Raw genomic sequence first — 22,620 nt, 5'->3', positions numbered from 1 at the left:
GGGTCCTGACTTCTGTTTGCTGGGATTTTTTTTTTTAATTCCAAATTCAGTTTCACTACTAGTGATCTGTCTGTTCAGATTGTCTATTTCTTTTTCTTTCTGATTCCGTCTTGGAACTGAATGTTTCTAGAAATGTGTTCATTTCATGTGTTTCTTCTAGGTTTTCCAGTTTTGGGACATACAACTGTTTGTAGTATTCTCTCATAGTTCTTTGTATCTCTGTGATATTTGTTATTTCTCCTCTTTCATTTCTTATTTTGTTTATTTGGATCCTCTCTTTTTCTTAATGAGCCTGGCTAAAGGTTTATTAATTTTGTTTATCCTTTCACAAAACCAGTTCTTGATTTCATTGGTCTTTTCAATTGTTTTTTGTTGTTGTTGTTGTTCTCTATTTTATTTATTTCCTCTCTTATCTTTATTATTTCCTCCCTTCTGCTGACTTTGGACTTTGTTCTTCTTTTTGTAATTAGGTTAGGCTGTTTATTTGAGATTTTTGGTATTTCTTGAGGTAGCCCTATATCACTATAAACTTCCCTCTTAGAACTGCTTTTACTGTATCCCATAGATTTTAGAAAATTGTGTTTCCATTTTCATTTGTCTTGGAGCATTTTCAGATTTCCTCTTTGATTTCTTCATTGTTCCATTGGTTTTTTTAGTAGCATGTTGTTTGGTCTCCAGGTGTTTGTGCTTTCCCCGTTTTTCTCCCTGTAATTGATTTCTAGTTTAAGACTGTTGTGGTCTGAAAAAATGCTTGATATAATTTCTCTCACCTTAAATTTGTTGAGACTTGTTTTGTGACCTAGCATGTGATCCATCCTGGAGAATGTTCCATATGCACTTTGAAAGAATGTGTATTCTGCCGTTTGGGGATGGAATGTCCGATAGATATCTCTTAAGCCCAACTGTTCTATTGTATCATTTAAGACCACTGTTTCCTTATGGATTTTCTGTCTGGATGATCTGACCATTGATATAAGAGGGGTGTTAATAGTCCACTGTTATTGGATTATTGTTACTTTCTCCCTTTATGTCTGTTAATATTTGCTTTACATATTTAGGTGCTCCTGTACTAGGTGCATATATGTTAACAAGTGTAATATCCTCTTTTTGTATTGATCCCTAATGCCCTTCCTTTTCTTTTGTTATAAACTTTGTTTTAAAGTCTGATATGAGTATTGCTACCCCTGCTTTCTTGTCATTTCCATTTGCATGAAGTATCTTTTTCCATCCCCTCACTTTCAGTCTGTGTATGTATTTAGCTCTGAAGTGAGTCTCTTGCAAGCAGCATATAAATGGGTCTTGTTTTTTATCCAATCAGCCACCTAATATCTTTTGATTAGAGCATTTAGTCCATTGATATTTAAAGTAATTATTGATAGCTACGTACTTATTGCTGTTTTGTTACTTGTTTTCTGGTTGTTTCTGTATTTCTTCTCTTTTTCTTCTTTTGTGTTTCGATAATTTTCTTTAGTGGTATGCTGGTGTTCCTTTCTCTCTGTTTTTGTGTATCTGTTGTAGGTTTTTGATTTGTGGTTACCATGAGGTTCATATATGTTGACCTATAACTATGTCTACTTGTTTCAAACAAGTAGTTCTTCAGGTTCAAACACATTCTAAAAGATCTACATTTTTTTACTCCCCTCCCCAACATTTTGTGTTTTTGATGTCATATTTAACAATTTCATGTTTATCTTTTTAATAATTATTATAGTTGATTTTATAATTTTTTTGTCTTTTAATTTTCATACTAGCTTATTTAAGTGGTTGATCTTCAGCCTTTACTATGTATTTGCCTTTCCTATAGAAGATCCTTTAAGACTTCTTTTAGAGTAGGTTTAGCATTGATGAACTCTTTTAGTTTTTGCTTGTCTGAGAAGTTCTTTATCTCTCCTTCAATTCTAAATAATAATCTTGCTGGGTAAAGTATCCTAGGTTGCAGATTTTTCCCTTTCAGTTCTTTGAATACATCATGCCACTCCCTTCTAGTCTGCAACATTTCTGCCAAAAAATCAGCTGATAGCCTTTTGGAGTTTCCCTTGTATGTGATTCTTTGTTTTTCTTTTGCTGCCTTTAGAATTCTCTCTTTTCTTTTACTTTTGCCATTTTAATTTTGATATGTCTTGGTGTGGGTCTGTTGAGTTCATCTGGTTTGGGACACTCTGTTTCCTATACCTGGATATTTTTTTCCTTCTTCAGGTTTGGGAAGTTTTCAGCCATAGTTTCGTCAAATACATTTTCAATTCCCTTCTCTTTCTCTTCTCCTCCTGGGACCCCTATAATGCAATTGTTGGTACACTTGACGTTGTCCCAGGGACCTCTTAAACTGTTCTCATTTTTTAAATTTGTTTTCCCTTTTGGTGGTTGATTGGGTGATTTCCATTATTCTATCTTCCAGATCACTTATGAGTTCTTCTGTGTCACCTAGTCTGCTGTTAATTCCTTTTAGTGTGTTTTTCATTTCAGTTATTGTATTCTTCAGCTCTGACTGATACTTCTTTATGTTTTCTAGTTCCTAGTTAAAATTCTCATTGTGTTCATCTATCCTTTTCCATACTTCAGTTAGCATTTTTATTACTAATTCTTTGAATTCTTTGTCTGGTAAATTGTTTATTTCTGTTTCATTGTTTGTTTTTCCCCAGGGGTTTTGTCTTGCTCTTTCAATTGGGGCAAACTCCTTTGTCTTCTCATTTTGTTTGACTTTCTTTGTCACTCTGAAATTGGGTGAAACAGTTACCTACTGTGGTCTTGAAGGAGTGTCCTTATGTGGGAGCATCCTCACTCAGTCTGTGTGTGCCCAGTGGCTTTGGTGGGGGGAGCTGAATCTCATGTGATCACGAGTCACATCTTTCCCCAGGGTGTGCTGGTAGTTATCACCATGGTAGGAGGTGGGGCTTGAGATGGAGTGGCTAGGGCTGGAGCCAGGTGTGAGCTAGGTCTTCCCGTCTTTTCTGTGACCATCATCACCCTATCAGGGGTGGGGTTGGTCCCAAGTTACTGGAGCAGAAGTCTTGAGGGTTGGGTCTGAGCCAGTTCTGTTCCCTTTAAGTGTGTGCTCTCGCCCCTCTCAGCACCAGTACCCTCACCCCAGAGGGAAGCAGCTCTGGAGCAAGAGGGGCTAGTGTGGGCACTTGGCATGAGTCAGGGTGTGGCCTGTGGCAGTCCAGCTGGGGTCAGAGACCCAGACTGCTTCTGATGTGCTGCCTATGTAAGCACCAGTAATGGCTGCCCCCGCCCTGCTCAGACGTCACATGAGCCACATTTTTATCTCACTGCTGAGCTCTCTCCTTGGGCCTTGGCAGACCTTGCCCTAGTGTAGAGCTGTGTCATGATGCAAGTGGCTGGAGCTATCACTCTTCTCAGGCTGGGGTACATGCAGGGACAGTGGTATGCCGTCTCAATCCACTGTCTCTGCCCTGCTTCAAGAGCAAGCAAGTGTTCGCGCACTCTTCACAAGTGGAGTCCAGGCTTCCCACAGCCCTCCTGTTAGTGCCACCGGCCCTCCAGGCAAGGGGGCTTGTCTTCCCTGTGTTGGACCCCAGGGCCAAGGTGCCCAATATGTGGCTTGAACCACTCACTCCCAGGGCAAGTCTCCACCTGTGTAATCTCCTTTTTCCTCTGAGACCTCTCCCAGGAGTGCAGGTCCCAACCTGACTCTTTCACTTCCCTTTCTTCCTGATTCTGTGTGTAGCTTTCTTACAGGCTTGGTTGTACAGCAGTCCTTCTGCCAGTCTCCAGTTAGTTTTCAGTGAGAATTGTTCCACATGTAGTTGTATTTTTGATGTGTTTGTGGGGGAATGTGAGTTCCACATCCTCCTACTCTGCCATCTTGATCTCCCCCCTTTCATCACTGATTTGAAATATCACCTTTATTACTTAGTAAATAAACAGAAATCATGTAAAATCTAATAAGTTTTAATCTAGATTTTCTATTCTGTGTTATTGATCTACTCATCTATTCTTATACCAGTTGTTCTAATTATTATGGCTTCATTTTTGTATTTGCTACAGCATTGTACTTTTATAAATTGTCTTGGCCAATCTTGTGCATTTCTCTCTTTTTAAAAAAATATTTATTTATTTTTATTTATTGGCTGCACTGGGTCTTAGTTGTGGCATATGGGATCTTTGTCATGGCATGTTTAGTTGTGGCATGTGGACTTCTTTGTTGAGGCATGCAAACTCTTAGTTGCAGCATGCATGTGGGATCTAGTTACCTGACCACAGATCAAACCTGGGCCCCCTGCATTGGGAGTACAGAGTCTTACCCACTGGTCTTTTGAATTAATTTTAGAATTAACTTGACATGTTCCTAGAAAATCCTAAAAGTAATTTTACTGTGATTATTTTGGATTTACAGATTAATTAAAAGACTGAAGAAACATTGCTAACACATTGTCTTACAAATATACTAAAGGAGGTCTTCAGAATGAAAGGAAATAACTACAGATAGCAGGAAATGATAGGTACCAGAAATGATAAACTGTGAATAAATAAATTGTGTACATATATTTTTTCCTCCTCTCTTAATTTCTTTAAAAACACAGCAAATCTTATGTTAGATTGTGTAAAGCAGTAATTATAAGAATGTATTCTTTGGTTTATAACATACGTAGGTGTTATACATACATAATATGTATGGCAGTGGAGGGAGGAGGATTGGAACTATATTGTTAAGTTGCTGTATTTTACTGGTATTAAGTCAGTATTAACCCAAAGTAGATTGTGCTCAGTTAATATTTATAACATAATTCCTGGAGTAACTATTAAGAAGTAGTAATTTTGTTAAAATCAACAGAAGAATGAAATAGGTTCACTAAAAAAAGTTTAACACAAAAGAATACAGTAGAGGAGGAACAGAGGAAGAACAAAGACCTAAGACATGGAAAACCAGCTTTACCTAGCTGATTCATGGAATGCTCCACCCAACAGAAGAATACACATGCCTTTTAAGCATACATGGAATATTACCCAAAACAGATAATATTTTCGGAAACAATCAGTAAACTACAACTCAAGAGCCAGACACTTAAGTTTTTAAAACCATTTTTAAGCGTGCAGTTCAGTGGCATTATTTACATTCGTAATGTTGTGCAACCATCACCATTAACTATACCCCAAATTTTTCATCATCCACAACATAATCTCTGTACCCATTAAACAGTAATTCCCCATTCCCCTCTCCCTCTGGTCTGTCTAATCTACTTTCTGTCCCTATGAATTGGGTTGTTTACATCTTTTGTTTATTGTGAAAAATGCAGCAGTGAACACTTGTGTACAAACAAGTATTTCTTTGAGTCCCTGCTTCCAGTTCTTTTGAGTATCTACCTAGAAGTGGAATTGCTGGTAGTTTTATGTTTAACTTCTTGAGGTACCACTAAACTGTTTCCCACTGCATCATTTTATATTCCCATCAGCTATGTACAAGGCTTCCAATTTCTCCACATCATCACAAACACTTATTTTCCATTTCTTTTAAATTATAAGCATCCCAGTGGGTATGAAGTGGTATTGGGATTCATTTCCCTAATGACTAATGATGGTTGAGCACCTTTTCATGTGCTTATTCAGTTGCCTATTTTTGTAAACAAATGTTTATTGGAACATAGCCTCACTCGCTTGTTTAGCTATTGTTGACTGTGCTTTCATCAAAAAGACTGTATTGCTGCAAGTGTTAAATGTTTAACTAATATCTCACCCAGTAAGGGAAGGTTTGCTAACTCCCATGTTAACCCATAAAAAAGCCTCAATATATTTTAAAAACATTGAAATAATATTTTAAAATGGTCCTTGTTTAAAACCGAATTAGATTAGAAATCAACAGGAAGAAATATGGGAAATCTAAATTATTTAGAAATTTGGAATAATTTGGAAATTAAACAACATATTTCTGGATAGCCTGTCACAAGGAAAAATTAGAAAATATTTCTAAATGAATAAAAACAAACCCACAATGTGTCAAAATTTATGGAATGTAGCTAAACCAATATTTAATGGTTAAAGATGGACTGTTTCTCTGCTACTATTGGGAATGAGACAAGGATGTCAACTCCTGTCATTTTTATTCAGTATTATAATGGAGGTTCTAACTAGAGTTATAAGGCAAGAAAAATAAAGGCATACAGACTGGAAAGGAAAAAGTAAAACTTTCTTTAATTATGGATTAATGAATTTTACAACATTGCAAGATACAGTTTATTATGCAATTATTAGTTGCATTTCTGTGTACAAGCAATAAACAACCCAAAAATGAAATTAAGAAATCAAGTTCATTCACAATAATAAGATACTTAGCAATGCATTTAACAAAAGCAGTGCAATATATCTGAACACTATAGAGCACAGCTAAGAGAAATTAGAGAAAATCTCAGTAAATGGAGAGATATTCCAATGTTTTAGAACTGGATTATGAGATGATTGCATAACTCCCTAATTTAATAAAAATTACTAAACTGTACACTTACAATTGGTGAATTTTATGGTATGTAAATCATACCTCAATAAAGCTGTTAAAAAATTCGGTTTTTTAAATGACCTTTCTAGGTATAGGTGCTAGGATGCATTTGTGTCAGAAAGCTACATTTTATGTTTCCACTTTTGAAATAAAGACTGTTGAAGTGAATATGAGGGTTTATTAAAACCAGGATATTTTTATATTACTAATTCCAGTCTCTAACTCTTAAACTGCTAAACATTCATCATCATAGATTTCTAAAATGAACTTCTAAATTTGTACAATTATTGTGTCCACAGCTAAGAAAAACTTGGAATGGAATATTTTTTGTGTTATTTGTTAAAACTATTGTGTTATGTTGTTTACCATAAGGAGGAGAATATAGGGCGTCATGGATGAAAATGAAGCCAAAACCTGTGGCTCTCTGTAGGTTAGAGTTATTTCAGAAATCCGCATGGCAATTAAGCAGTTATATTGAAAAGTTTTCTCCATTAGATGGAAACTGACAATTAGATTTCCCACAGCGAGAGACTCTTTAATATTGCTAGACTTCTCAGTGTGAAAAATTCACACAACATGTAATCCCTCTATTAAATATCTTTCTTTTAGGTGGGGAAGTTCCCTGTGAAGCAGCATCTATCATGCTACTTTTATTATTTTTGAGAAATGTGAATTAACTTTTTTCTTAATTTTGGTTCCTATGGGGAATGAAGTTAGATATTAATCTGTATGATATTAATCTTATTTTGTTCTTAGAAGTAAGAGAAATAATAAAGCAAATTTTGTTTGGCACCTACTGACTGATCCTGTGTCTTTGAAGTCTGTACAGAGAATTTCAAGGGAAATGTTAATGCAGTCTTCATTTTGTATGCCTGTCATCTTTGAAAGGTTCTTAATGCTCCATAGTGCTATTCACTCAGTGACTAAATAAAGAGTGGTAAATACCACCAGGCATCTGAGTAAATGCTCAGTGTCCAACTTGTGGGTACCAATCTGGACTCTCATGGGCAGTTCCACTTCTTGCCACTACAGCAGCTGATTCTAAGACCCTTGCCCCCAGCCCCATCTTGGCCTTGGGTGGGAATCCAGGCAACTGCTAAGCATATTTTGCCTGGAGTATTTCCTAATAGCAAGTGATCAGGTGGACAGATCTTTTATAATAGCAAGTTATTCAGGGAAAAGAGGAGCAGCTAGTGCTGCCAGATGGTAAAGGGATCCTTAGATTGGAGACATTAGCATTAAGAGCAGGAAGAGGTTAGAGACCATTTAGTTCAAAACCAGTCATTTTACAGAAGAGAAAATTGAAACTCGGCAAACTGGGACTTCCCTGGCGGGTTCAATCCCTGGTTGGGGAACTAAGATCCCACATGCCGCGTGGTGCAGCCAAAAAAGGGAAAACAAAAGAAGAAAGAAACTCAGGAAACTGAATGGACTTACCCCAGGGGTAGCAGAAACCGACAGTTTCCTACTCAATATCTCTTTCTTCTTCTTCCTCACTAATAAATCCTTGATTTTGTTTAGAGTGGCAATGTTCCCAGAGTAAAATAATCACCTTCCCAGCCTTCCTTGTAACTATGGGTGGACATATGTCCTTGTTCTCACACGGGAGATGTAAGTGGAAGTCATTGGATGGGGTTTTGGGGGAAAGCTTTTTAAGGGGAAACATTTGGCGCTTTTTTTGTTGTTGTTCCTTTGTCTCTCCCTTCCTCCTTCCTGCTTGTCATGCCTGACATAAGACTAGTTTGGCTCTAACATCGTGATTTTTATTATGTGCCCAAATTCTTTCTGGGTGTGAAAAACTTTCTCTTTTAAAGCAATACCTCTTTCTGGCAATCTGTCAAGTATTGCTAATATTGGGGAGGAATGCATTCATGGATGCTACAGACCTTACTTGAATTCTGTTTAGTTTTCTTTATGGAAGCAAAGGGCATACACAAGGTTCTGCAGAACTTGAGAAGGACAAGAAGCTTCTAAACAAGAAGCATTATGACTCTGTCTTATCTCCTACTGAGCCCAGCTGTGAACACCCAACACATTAAGTTTTGCTGCTTGCTCTAAGAGGCGATCGGCACCAACTCAGAGAGAAAAGTAACACACTGAAGAAGGAGCAAAGTTCTAGTGGAAGAAGAGTCAAGGAACAACATTATTGGAGCTTTATGTGCAGGAAAAAGAAGAAAGAAATCATTATATACTTTTGTATTTCTGGACCAGAGAAGAGAAATCAGAAAATGACCAAAAGAAAAGGCAAACAAGAAAAACCCCTAAGGGAAATGGTTTCATTCTTGCAGTAAATCTTATAGTTGTGTCTAATCTAATCATAGCTGGCATTTCTTTTCTTCTTTCTCTCTCTTTTTTTTTTTTTTTTTAAAGAAAAGCTGATGCCCTTATCACTTTCCTCCTTTTCAAGAAAGATAAGAGACTGCCTATAGTGGAGGAATAGAGTAGTCCTGACTTTGTTCCGCCAAGTTTTCTTCTCAAGAGAAGCAAACATAGGTATGAACGAAGCAGGGAGAAGACTAAGAGGCCGTTTCAGCTGCAGCCTCCTAGGGGAGCTGCTATTTTAAAAAGAAGTATAAAATGTGAGAAACATGCACTGAATGTTTAACACAATCAATGAAATAAATAATTGGAAAGTGAGTTAGTTGTAACTAGGGGTGAGAATGTTTGTCCAGGAATCTTGCTGGTAGGAATCCTTTTTTTTTTTTTAAATTAAAGGAAAGTTGAGTATCAAGAGGATATAGAGATACAATCGACCTTACACACTTAGAGTGTTTAAAATACAATCCTGGTATTTGTTCTCATCTCAGAAGCGCTGGCTTGGTCTTTGTTACCTATTGGATTTCAGGAAGGCTGACTTGAGATGCGGCGTTGCCGTTTCCTGGGCCCTCACTTATTTTTTTTTCCGGCGCTGTCAGCCAGATCCTTTGTTGTGCCTGCTCTGCATTCATTCTCTCTGCCCTCGCACCTCCAGACAGTGGGATGAGGATTTTTCCTGGTCCTTGCGTTGAGAGCTCCAGACAGCTACCGTCTCAGCCATCGCATAAAGGACGGCTTTAACTATCCAGTGGGTGTCCGGGCTGGGGCGGCGCCACGCCGGGAGCAGACAAGCTTTTGTGTAGGTGTTTGTCTCCGCAGCCATCCGACCCCTGGCAGGAGGCGCGGGCCGCGACCCCCGAGGAGGCGGGGCCTCCGCGCCCTGCTCCGCCCGGTGAGGATTTCACGGTCGCCACAGCTGCCGCCGCCCTCGTTTGTTCCATTACGTCGCCCTGCCCGGAGCTAAGAACGCCAGACTTGGCTGCCCAGGAGCCCTCTATGGCCTTCATCCCACCCAACCCCGCTTTTTGCTTTTCCCCCCCGCTTTCTTATCTTTCCTCGTTAACAGCATACAGGCGGGGCGCTTGGCAAAACTCAGACTAAAAACAGAGCAAGAGAGAGAAAAAACATATTCGATGCACCTGCCTGGTTCCTCCCGAGTTTGCGAAGGGTCGTAACCATGTCTGAGTCGGGGGAGATAAGTGAATTTGGCTACATCATGGAATTGCTAGCCAGAGGCAAGGTAAGTGCCGGGGCGCGCGGAGCCGCGGCCTGGGTCCCCACTCCAGGCACTACTCGGCCTGTGGCTGTAGGCGTCCCGGGCCCTTGAAGCCGCCGGGGAGGGCGGGGCTGGAGTCCCAGGTCAGCGCTCTCAGCCAGGGCGCCCCAGTAGCTGCAGAATACAAAGTAGACGCTTTCTTTTCTTTTTTCTTTTTTTTTAATTGCGCGGCATTTCTGAAATGAGCCAAAAGGCACTTGGCCAGCTGGGCGACCGCGGGGGCTCTCGGGACGGCGAGGGTCAAGATCTCAGCCTGCGAAGATAGGGAGGAGGGCCGGGCATTGGCCAGGGGGCTCTCTTTGACGCACCCAGGGCTCCTAAGCGTGGTGACATCGAGTGGTTGACTTCGCCCGTCCAGGCGCGGAGCGCAGAGGGAGGGGCGGACCAGACGGTGAATAGGCGAGGAGGGTGGGATCGGGTTCAGCAAGCAGTCCGACCGTGTGGCGGATAAATGGGAGCAGAACCCCCGTTCGCCAAGCCTTGGCGTTATCAGCACTCCTTCCAGGTCCTTGGCCGTTGTCCCAGGTCGGGAACATTTCAAACATCCTTCCTTTGGTGGGGAGGAGGAGATGCTAAGGCACCGGATTTCAGCCAGGCACCTGTCCCGGAGCCCTTTAGAAACCCAGGCTGGCGCTGTCGGTGACGCATGGTGACCGCGCCCTCGGCCGGGCCGGGTGGCTCCGCGCCTAAGCTGAAAGCCTTGCGGGTAGGCGGGCCTCCGCGCTGCCTCAGAGAAAGTGCCTGGAGAGGCACCTAATTGGTTTACAGGCGGGAAGTGTCGGGAAATGCGAAGGCTGCGCGGTGCGCGGCCTGCCGGGATTCGCCTGTGGCTAGAAGGCGAGAAACGGCGTCTGCGTTTGTCTTCTGCACCTGGAGTTTCGAGAAAAGGTTGTGGCACAGACGAGAAAAGGAGGCCCTGCGCAAGGTCATCAGAAAGGAGAAGGATGATCTGCAGCTCTGGTGCGAGCACCTGAAACATCAGTCTCATACCTCACTAACCCCAACTCCGTGGGTGCTTCAGGCCAGACAGTCCCGCGGCTCCCGGGGCTGGGAACCGGTTAACGCCCTCCCAGACGAAAGCGTCCCGGGCGAACTGTGAGCCTCCCTGAATTCTCTCTCCTGTTCTGCAAACACGGAACACACTCATCCGAAACAGAATACTTATTAACATTTCGAGGTAGAGGCTGTGCTTCGGGCCATCCCTATCATTTACACCCCGGACCAGAAGTACAAATGGAGGACCCTGGTTCTACTTTTCTTCGAATCCTGGGGCTCCATCCTACAATTCGAGGGGCCTCCTGCACATGCATAGGGACATCCTGACCAGCATCTCCAAGCTCCTTGTCGCCCCAAACAGCTTCCCCTTGGCCACCAGCACCCTGCCCCTCCCCGCCCCATCTGGGATGCGTACTACAGCCCTCTCTACCCCCTGGAGGACCGACCCTTGGGAAAGAAGTCCAGAAGGAAGTGATGGCCCTGAACGAGAAGGCTTGCTGCCAGAGGGCCAGAAACTGGCCCTCTAAAGCACACAGCAGGACCCTGGTTGTCTAGGAACTCGGGCGGGCGGGGGGCGGCGGGGAGAAGGAAAGAAGATGCCTTTTGTTGATTGCAAAATAAATGTACCACTCTTGATGGGATCGGGAATAGGATGATGGAGAGGTGAGTTTAGGCCCGTGGTGCTCAGACATTCTTCAGAGTAAGCCAGAATTGTATTAGTTGGTTAATACTTTCCTTCAATAGCAGGCAACACTTGATATGCGGAGATAATAGTTTTGAGGTGGGACCAGGGATCTGCAAGTTGACATCCCAGGTGATTATGAAGCAGTCAGGTGAACTTCTCATGAATACTAAATGGACGAGTAGGGCAGAACCATTAGTGAACCCTTAAAACTTCTTATAATAAAGTCAGGTGAACAAAAACAAACCTCTCAGAATTAGCATTGTGTTTCACAATATGCTCGCTGTAATGAAAAAACAAAACCCAAATAACCTTCTGGCTTCATCCACTGAATTTCTCTGCCTTGCTCTCCAGTAGGCGGACCCTCTTCACTAGGTTTCAGTAATGGACCTGAAACAAAAGCAGGAGCAGGAGGTCAGCTGACTTCCAAAGTTAGAGAGGCAGGTACCCCTGTGAAATCTCTTGAGCTGGGAAGTAGGTTCTCACAGTGAGATCTTAGGACAGTTCTTCCCTCTGCCTTTTATTTGGCGGGGTGGTTAGGAGTAGCCTCCTAACCATTACAACTTAAGCTTATTCTCTGCCCACTTTCCTCACAGCTCCGCCCCCTAACTCTATTTAAAACCCTGCGTATATATGTGATTATACAGGATTTGAACACCGAATACCTCGCTGAGTATTAGCCATGGACTAGCAGACCTCTGACTTGCTTTATTTTCCTTTGAGAAGTTAGGTTCCACTTTGTAGCTCAAGTTGGTAAGGTAAAAAATAATATGAAACTGATCTAATTACGCCAAGTTCATGGAGTTAAAAAAAAAAAAAAAAGAGCAGAGACTCTTGTCTTCCTAACCCCCTGCCCTTTCCTTCCCTTCCTTCAAAGTTGAGACCAGTGGGTTGACCATCATCATAATTTCTTTCACTTGTCTCTGATGGCTTTAAATTTTTACAACGTTTAATACATGCTCATTGCAAAATATTCAAACTTTACAGAAAATTTTACAGAGTAAAAGGTGGAACTTCACTCCCACCTCCAATCCACTGCATCTCCCAGTGGCAGCAGTTTGCTGTGTGTCTATTTCAAATTAAATTAGCTTACTGTTGTGTTCTTGAATGTGGGAGGTGAGCCTTTCATCTTAGAGTAACATAAAACCCACGTGACAAAGTTGATCATCTAGTTTTACTCTATTGTGATGATTACTTTAATATTTAAAGTACACAGTGATCTCTACCATTGTAGTCTTTCTGTTCATCAAACAATACCCTATGAGTATGGTTAATACCTATGATAATTCTCAAGAGGTTTAAAAATCAATGAAAACGGACTTGCTTATATTTCACTATCACAGAAATACAGAAATTTGTACCATTTCTGGCAGCTGCTTTCTGAGGTTTTGTTTTTTTGTTTTGTTTTGGTTTTTCTTTTGTAACTCATCTCTTTGGGCTAAAAGAGAGCTTTCCAACTCTGTGGTCAATATCTAGGATTACACACAGCAGTATTTTCAAACTGTTTTGGTCTCTATTAATTTTTTATCATTTTCATACACTTCTTTTCTTCACACTATCACACACTTTTCTAGAATCATATAATGAAGATTTGATGACAAGGAACATAGAAGAATTTAAATTCAGTATGCTTCTTTATTTAGCATTTAAACATACTTATATTTATGTAATCACAGCCAGAAAGCACTTCTTGTTTCCCACAGTTCAATAGTTACTGTTCAGGCACATCCAAGGAGTACAATAGTTTGAGCAAAATAAAGAGGCTTTGGAAAGCTTACATTTAATTTTAATAGAGAAACAGGCGATGATTCCATTACTTGGTGAATTATTACTTTTAACTTTGAATATCTTTGAGGCACAAAAGATTCAAGAACTTTTATAAACACAAAATTTGCTTTCAAGAAGATGCTTATACTCTGAAAGAATTACGTTTAGAAAATCTTCACATCTGGACTAATGTAAAGCCTTAAACATCTCCTGGGACCAAAACAAACATACCACCAAATGATCTGTTTCAGAAGGCTCAACAGGTAGTTGCCCACACAACTGAATCTAAACTGGGTGATAATACTAAGGTTGTGCCCACTGCAAAGTATCCTTTAAAATATTTTTTTTATATCTTGGGATTGGGTAAAGTGTGTGTGTTGTGGGGAGGAGGAAAGGTGAAGAGAAGATTTAGACGATAGCAGGATCACTTGAACATAGCTAATTTTATAAATATCAGAATTTTCCCCTGATGTTTTTACTACATTACTCGAAAGATAATTTGGGGGGAAAAACTGTCTCTGAAACTGCTTTGTCAAAGAATGTTTAAATCATATTTTCTATTAAATTGAAATTGCATGTTAGACACTCCTGTGGGCCTGAGTAGGGATGCTAGAGTGAAACCCACGTTTGAATCTTGGCTCTTGGTATCTAGCCATGTGACCTTGAGGGTATCACTTAATCTCCGGATAGAGGTGGAGAGGACTTGTGACTGCTACATGTCCCCTCTGAAGGGAATTATACCTATTTCACAGGGTTATTGCAAGGATTAAATGAATATTCTGTGCAAAGCTCCTAATACTGTTTTTGGCACATAGTAGGCCTTCAGTAAGTAAAGCTATTACATCTAGCTACTTTGACAACAGGGTTGGGTCTTGAGACACCTTATATGAAAACTATGATCATTAACAATGGGAGGTAGAGATGCCAGATAAAATACAGGATGTAGAGTTAAATTTGAATTTCAGTTAAACAACAGATTTTTTAATGTAAGTATATCCCATTCAATATTTGGGACATATACTAAAAAAGTTCATTATGTATCTGAAATTCAAATATAACAGGGTGTCCTGTGTTTTTATTTGCTAAACCTAGCAACCCTAAGTGTAGGAATAATAAGATGCGGTCAAAGGGGACCTGCTAACAACCTCTGAATATTATCGATATTGTTCACACCCCAAGTTGGATAAGGGACCCCTTTGCCCACCAGTTATGCAGCCAATACACTCCTGCCTTTAATGGGGACGTGTCTGCCAGAGCAGCACTGTATCTCTCATCAACTCTCAAATTGTTGGTCTGGTGCTACCAGTGAGCGGATAAATGCCTCCTGGATTTTCTCTTAAACAAACAAAAGCTTGAAATGGATGGGAAGATAAGGCTTACAAAACATCAAACATGAGTGTACGAAATGAGAGCATGTAATGGTGTTAAACTGAGCAGTAAGACTCTAAGTGCTAGAGGAACTCAGAGTAAAGGGAGCTGATCAATGAGAACTAGACTAATGAGGATGGAGGCTCTAGATTTGCACCTTGAAAGATGAGCTGGAGTTGGCTCGGCAAGGGAAATCTGAACTTCCTGGCTTGCTGGACTCCTCTCCCCTGAGGTTGTTCCCACAGAAACACTTTATGACAGGTCAGCTTGGCTTGTCAGATGCTTGGGTCAATAACTGGTAAGCGTCATTTGTTGTGCCTTCACCTGTAACCTCCTGATACCCAGCAGCTTAGACAGCGCATGGGCCAGTCTACTGTGAAACCCTGTGATTGACTTCATTGACTTCATTGCCACCTTCTGTACTTCCCCTAAGTCCAGGGGCTCTCTTAATTGAAAACCCATGTTGTTTCCACCAGGGGGCAAGGTTTAGAAGTATGCTGGTCATCGGACCTTGTTGCTTGTTCTTGTTCAGGATATACTAACAGAACGGTACCCCGGCCGTGTGACCTCTGACCAGACAGATTAAGAGCCAGTGGTACCTCACGGCACCGACTCAAGTAGGCACCAGGGTCATTAGGACCTGACTTGGCCAGGAAGTTAAGCTCTGGTTGGGTATTAGGAGTCAGTGTGGAAAGAGAGCAAGTCAGTTTAGTGAATAGTGTAGAAACTGAAAGGTATCCGGTTTATATTTTAAGTGTGAGGTAATGAACATTTATTGAACGTCTGTTTTACCAGACCTGAATAGTGTATGTGTGTGTGTGTTTCGGGAGTGGTGGCTGATGGCAGGTGAAGGAGGAGAAATTGACCTTTTGGACTTCATGAAGCAGATAGATTTGAGACAGCTCACACCCCTGAGATAGAAGAGCAATTACACAACGCCACCAAGCACAAGATATCATAATATAGGCAGGCGTATTGAAGGTCTGTGGACTGGAGGGGGTGATAGGTGCAGAATAGGCTTCCTTGTGTTGAATTTTGACCCATGTTTTAAAAGAAACTACTGGAAAAGAAGGTGCTAGGATACTCCAAACTGGGGAGGGGCAGGCACCGAGGGATGGTATATGCAATACAAACTGGGAGAATAATGATTTAAAACACAAAACAAAACACATCTTTCATGTCATTCCTACATAAACGCCTTCAAATGTCTACAGAGAAGAAGCATGGTAATTCTAGGCCCTCCATACTATACTAGATTCATTTTGAGTTGTTGTAAGAGGATTTGAAGGCTGTCAGAGAGAGGTACGGGGAAAGGAAAGAGAAGAATTAAAAAAACAAAAACAAAAACCCAAACCACACAGGATTTTAAGTTGAGGAACTGGGAAGGCTCTTGGTGTCTTTGAAAACTGGGAGGCTGAGATGGATGGATGTTGAGAGAAAGTGATGAGATGCCCCAAAGCATGGCAGCCAAGGGGGAAGAAATGACTAGGCAAATGGGAGAGTGGTCATTTAGACTGGTGGTTTTCATATTTGCTATCTTCTTACCAATATTCCCCCTCCCCTGTTTTGCTTTTAAAAGTATATGGGTTAAATAGTTTAAATAAATATAGATTTAAAAGTTTATGGATTAAGTTACATTAAAAAGTTTCTAGAAGTAAAACATACACGTTATAAAGTGCAAATAATACAATACAGTGTGGGTGGAAAGTGTCTTCCGCAACTGACTCCATCCCCTTACTTCTCTACAACACTGTTACCAATTTTTTGTGCTCCATTTCAGACTTACTTTTATTTACTTATTTGCCTATGTAAGCAATATGCCTACCTGTCTCACCTTTTTTTTTTCCCAAAGTGGCAACATACAGAATCCATATGGTTTTGTATTTGTTTTACACTATTTTTGAAATCCTTTTCATGGCATGGATGTACATTATGGATGGTTGATATTTAATTTCTATGAAGTCCCCCTGAGATCTTTGTACATGTTTTTGTGCACAATGCAAGTCTTTCAGTGGGAAAGTTATTAGAAGTGGAATTGCTTAAAGGTAGAAACACTGAAACTTTTTGATAGGTTTTACAAAATTTCCCTTCAAATAAGCTGGACCAATCTACACTGTTACAAAAAAAGTTTGAAAGTGTCTAGTTTCCCACATTCTTACCAAGTGTATTAACAGAATCAGGTGGAAAATAACTCATTGTCATTTGATTTGCATAATGGAAGGGCTTTCAAATTTATTTTCAGCAAGTATTGTCTATACAGTTTTTTCTTTAGTTCGTGTTAATGAAACCTTCTAATCTCTTTTACTCTGTCCTTTCGTTAGTTTTGGACCAAAGCACTATTCAAGTATGCCGATGTGAGATTACAGCCAAAGGGGTATTGTTGAACCCAAAGACCAGAATTAAAGACAGAAACCGACTTATAATGCTTTTTAATGGTCGAGCCTTTGAAAATCTATATGGGAACATGGTGTAGGACATCATATAGGTAACTAAATTACACACGCATTTGTTATCTTCCTCAGTTCCCTTCTGATTAGGACGCTTCAGAACCTGTGGGGGGAAGCAGCCTCAGCTCCAGCATGTTCGGCCACGCAGCGGGCATTAATCTGGATCAGAAGAGTCCAGCCATTACTTGGCAAGGGGTTCATCCTCTCTGCGCCTCATCTGTAAACTGAGGGTATTCCATTAAAGACAATTGCTACGGTCCCTTGCTGTTCTTAATTCTGCACTGCCACAGCGTTATTTAATTGTCGACTGGAGAAGAGGCTATTACTGCTGACAGTGCTGTGGGAAGACGGCGGAACTTGCCACAGACAGAGACTTGTCCCAAATGGGAAATAAAAGTGGGAAGCGTGTCAAAACCTAAACAGGATGCCGCGCTGCAGCTCTGTGGTCCCTTCGCCCAGCTGCTTAGAGCTCCTGTTTTCTCAGTCTATACGTAAGAGATGGAATTATTTAGCCAGCTGGGAGGGCGGTGGCGTGATCTAACAGTACGGTTTCCAACAACCCCACGTTAATGTGTTTTCGGTTTGCCTTGAAAACGCGCTTGAACCGCAGCAGGTGAACTTTATGCGGCTAGTCTCCGACCTGGAAAAACGGTGCCTGAACACGGGGCGGGCGCCCACCGCCTGGGTGCGTGGGTGCCGGAGCCGTTAAAGACCAACCAGCTGTCCCGATTTCCCCGCACCCTCCGTGCCGGGGGGTGGGAACCGCGCGGCGGCGACGGCGGGACGCACACACTAGGCGAGGCAGGGAGCTGCCGCCTCTAATTCCCGGACAGTACACGGGAGAGGGACCTCTACGCTGCGGCTTGTCCCCGCGCCACTTGGCAAGAACGTGCCGTGCGTGGCAGCGCGGCGCCCTGGTGTGTAAAAGCAGAAGCAGAAAACGAGTGGTTGGTGACCAGTAAGGGAATGTGAAGTTCACGCTACGAATCGGGCCGGAAGAGAAGGAGGAGAGCGGGGTGGGGACAGGGACCCTCTAGGGGAAACCCCCGGCCCCGGTTGGGGTGGCGTGAGCCGGGTCTCGCCCTGGTCGCCTCCCCCGCGCGCGACTCTGTGTGCCGGGTGCGACGGCACGGGAAGGCGGCCTGGGCCAGCCCTCGCCCCGCCGCCCCGGCTAGAGTCAGGAAATGGAGCTTGTCTCTGAATGCTTAGTCCGCGCTTTAGCAAAGCGCACGGAAAGAAAAATGAAGAGCAGAGGGTCGGCGCGGAGCAGTGGCCAGGGCAGTAGTCAGGGGCAGCACCGCCGCACCGCTCCACCGCGGCCCCGCCCCGGCTCGGCCCTCGGCCTCCACCGCCCCTTCCCCGCCCTCACTTCCGACCCTCCGAGGCTTTCTACCCGGCAGGGGGCGAAGGTGGCGGCCCGGGCGGCAGTGAGGAGCGGCGGGGTAGGGGCAGAGGCGGTGGCTGAGAGAGCTGGAACCCCGCCGACTGCCACACCCCCGCCCGCTGCTCCGCCGCTGGGTCTCCCACCCGCCCGCGGCCCCTCCTCCTTTGTGCGGTGGGCGCTGTTGCCAGGGCGACGGCACCGCCCCGCCCCGGCTCCGCCCTCCGCGGCCCCCTGGCCCTGGTCTGCGCGTGGCTGCCCGCCCAGTCGCAGGCCGCAGGAGCCGCCGCTGCAGCCGGCTACGGGGCGAGATTCACGGAGCCACTGCAGGGAGCAAAGCTCGTCTCTCCGCGTCTTTGCTTTCGCCCGCCCTGGCCTCCTCCTCGCCGCGTCGGTCCGTTGGTCGGGTCCGGCTGACCAGCTCGCCCTCCGGCTCCGAACCGAGGCTCCAAGGCCGCCACAGGGACCCGCCCACCAGACCCAGCCAGGGGCCGCCCGTCTGCCTGTTTGGAGCCTGCCTTTGATGACACCTGGCAGAAGGCTACCATGGAGGGGGATGGTTCAGACTCGCTGGTGAGTGGGAGAGAGGGACGGCCGCCTAACGCCTTGGTGGCGGCGCGCCGGGTCCCCTGGGTCTCTCTTTCCCCTCTGCCCTGAGCCGTGAGGGACCCTCCCCCCCCCCCCCCCCGGAGGAGCGAGGGCGGACGTGTGGTGGCCCCGCTTCCTCTTCGCCTTTCCCGCCCCGGGCAGGGTTCCGCAACCCGGGGCACCCCCTTTCTGCCCCTCAGTGGGACGGTCGGACTCGGGGCCACCGGGGCCCGGAAGAGTGCGCCACTCCTGTGCGTTGATGGCTCACCTGAGAACCTCGGGGAGTTTGGGCGGGGCTCTTCAATGGTATTCAGATTGTAGAATTAATTCGCTTTAGGGAGTCGGGTGCCCGTCGCGGTCCGGGGCGCGTGTCCCGCCTTCCTTTGTCTGGGAGCGCGGTGGCGCCGGCTCTCGAGTCCCCCTCGGACCCTCGCGGGCCTGGCCCGCAGTCGCCGCGAGCAGTGGCTCCTCCCCGCCTTTGCCTGCTCGCGGGAGGCGGGCTTACTCCAGCAGCTGTCGGGGTACAAGTGTTTTTGTTTCAAGGGGTAGGATATGCAATTCTTTTCAACTTGCTAGTTTCCCGTCGAACCTCATTTATTTTGAAATAGCTTAATTGGGGGAGCCAGCACATCACATTTCTCTTAGTCAGGTTGTTTCCTCTCAGTGAGTGTAAAATGAGCACTAAATTTTTCTTTTGCGTAAGAATTGCTTTATATCCATCGTGATTAGCAAGCTTATGCACTGCTCTGTGTACAAGAAGCGTGGAAATGATTTTAGATCTTTCAGTGGGAAGTAAACCTCTCATAAAATGGGGCGTGAGAGCCTGTTCTGAACATTCAGGACAATAATTTCCTTTTGAATCAGATGTCAAATTCTTTACGAAATGAGAGAGGATGTGAATATTCTATATTCTTTGATGTGAATTGTGAGGTGTGGATATCCTCCAAATTTACTAAAACTATGACGTGATGTGGGCTTTTTTTAAACATTGTGTGATGCATCAAGAAACGCTACATCACAAGACCCATTGACAGTGATAAAGCCAGTTGGCTGAAGTGCTATTGTCAGGGATTATTAAAGCACTTGGTGTCATTTTAAGGGGAATACTCACATGCATTTTTATTTAACTAAAACAAGTGAATTAATTCAGTTTTAATTTTCTGTGTTTCCAGTAGTTGAAATGATTGTACAGGGTTATGAGTACTTTAAAATTCTACCATCATTAAAATTGCAGGGATGCTAAATATAGATTCATAGCACCTGAAGTTTGGGATCCCTGGGGAAAAACTACACAGGCAAAGGATGGGAAAACTGGTATGAGGTCATCAGACCTTTTTAGTTGTGATGAGTCTAAATGTTTCTCACTGAAAATATTGCAAGCCTGTAGTATGAGAGCGCTTATAATGGTTCCTTCTAATCCCCTATACCCTTTTAGTATTCATAAAGTGCTTTTAAGATAACTGCTTTGATATGCAGCCTGAGAAACTCTTGCCTACATTACAGTTGCAGCACGTGGAAAATGGTCACATTTAATGTAGAAAGTTGCTGAGAATTCAGCTTGTAAATAGATTTCAAGTAGAGTTCCATGAACATAATGGCTAACCCAGTTTTTACCAGCTCTTGTTACTTGCCAGTTACAGAGCTAATGTGCTAAATAGGAATAATCCTATTCTTAGTGCTATATACTTTATTATTATTATTATTATTATTTTTGCGGTACGTGGGCCTCTCACTGTTGTGGCCTCTCCCGTTGCGGAGCACAGGCTCCGGACGCGCAGGCTCAGTGGCCATGGCTCACGGGCCTAGCCGCTCCGCGGCATGTGGATCCCGGACCGGGGCATGAACCCATGTCCCCTGCATCGGCAGGCGGACTCTCAACCACTGCGCCACCAGGGAAGCCCTATATACTTAATTTTTATTGAAGTAATCTACTTTCAGGATTTCATTGAAGTCCTAAATCAGTTAATTAATAATGATTTAATAACTTAATAATTGTTGATGAAATATTATGGTCCCCTAATACGTTATGCTAATTTTTCTCATACTTCAGGTTTTCTCTATTTTTTTTCTTTAACCATTTCATGTCCCTTCACCTCTAGGCAATGGATGATGCGGGGGACATAATTAATGGTATAGACTTTCATAGCCAAAACTAAACTTCAGACTTTAAAAAAATCTGTTTAATTATTTTTTGAAAGGTAAACACATGTACTTATACAAGAGGTACAAGCATGTTAATGTATTTACACACTAAAAGCCTTTGATTCTGATTTCTTTTTCTCAACTTAAGGTTACCATTAAGAATATCGAAAGAGAGCTCATTTGCCCGGCATGCAAGGAGCTGTTTACCCACCCATTGATTCTCCCTTGTCAACATAGTATCTGTCATAAATGTGTAAAAGAACTCTTACTGATGCTTGATGATTCATTCAATGACGTGGGATCAGACAACTCCAATCAGAGCAGTCCTCGACTTCGGCTTCCCTCCCCTAGCATGGATAAAATTGACAGAATTAGCAGACCAGGTATGTGGTAGAACCTGGGGTGGTGGAGTTTGGTTATATGTTCAGTGATAATTGTGGAAGGGAAATTATTTTCGTTGTTTTGGGGGTTAATCATTCCAGGTGAATAAATTAAAACTATAGTTAGAAAGGGATCCCTCTCTCTTTTAAAATGAACTTTTAAAACGTCAAAATGAACTTTTATTGTCTTTTGGTATGCATTTAAAATGGATATTGGGTATTGAAAACGAATTTTGTATTGAACCCGTTATTAACTGTGTCTGTATTTTAGGGGGTGTTCTGACCCTGTGAAGTCCTTTATATGAGGAATGAAATAATGGACCACTGAAGTACTTACTAGGGAACCATCTGTGTATGGTAATAGGTAAATAAATATGCAGAATTAAGGGATGAGACTACATAATGCCCAGTTCTAGAAGACTTTTTAGAGGAATGTTATTTGGTATCATTTTATTCCATTTTATTCTTCAGCCATTTTGTAATCCAAATTTTAAAATAAGGATTTTGAACATCAGCTGAACAGTAGTGGAATTCTGTAGTAGTGTGTAGATCTAATTAGATGTATAGCACATGTACTATACCATTATTTATTTATTTTTTAAAATAAGTTTATTTATTTTTAAAAATAAATTTATTTATTTTTAAAAATAAATTTATTTATTTTTGGCTACATCGGGTCTTCATTGCTGTGTGTGGGCTTTCTCTAGTTGCAGTGAGCTGGGGCTACTCTTCATTGCAGTGCATGGGCTTCTCATTGCGGTGGCTCCTCATTGTGGAGCTTGGGCTCTAGGCGCACGGACTTCAGTAGTTATGGTGCGCAAGCTCA

The 22,620-nt window shown here is 42.9% G+C and overlaps 1 protein-coding gene and 1 pseudogene across 1 annotated transcript in view; both read left to right on the top strand.

Annotated features, from left to right (window-relative positions):
* The first annotated feature begins 9,944 nt into the window (after positions 1-9,944).
* On the top strand, positions 9,945-17,722 carry LOC132485346 (E3 ubiquitin-protein ligase TRIM36-like; annotated as a pseudogene).
* A 1,201-nt stretch (positions 17,723-18,923) lies between these two features.
* The window catches only part of TRIM36 (tripartite motif containing 36), a 38,472-nt gene continuing 34,775 nt past the window's right edge, over positions 18,924-22,620 (top strand). Inside the window, exons 1-2 of the mRNA XM_060091857.1 lie at positions 18,924-19,257; positions 21,563-21,797. Coding sequence (XP_059947840.1) covers positions 19,231-19,257; positions 21,563-21,797 — 262 coding nt within the window. The 5' untranslated portion in view covers positions 18,924-19,230. The remainder of the gene's footprint in view (positions 19,258-21,562; positions 21,798-22,620) is intronic.

The sequence above is a fragment of the Mesoplodon densirostris genome, chromosome 3 (genome assembly GCF_025265405.1).
Source record: "Mesoplodon densirostris isolate mMesDen1 chromosome 3, mMesDen1 primary haplotype, whole genome shotgun sequence".
Classification (NCBI taxonomy): Eukaryota; Metazoa; Chordata; class Mammalia; order Artiodactyla; family Ziphiidae; genus Mesoplodon; species Mesoplodon densirostris.
Note: the sequence above shows the minus strand (reverse complement) of the source record. Positions and strands in the feature narration are given on the sequence as shown.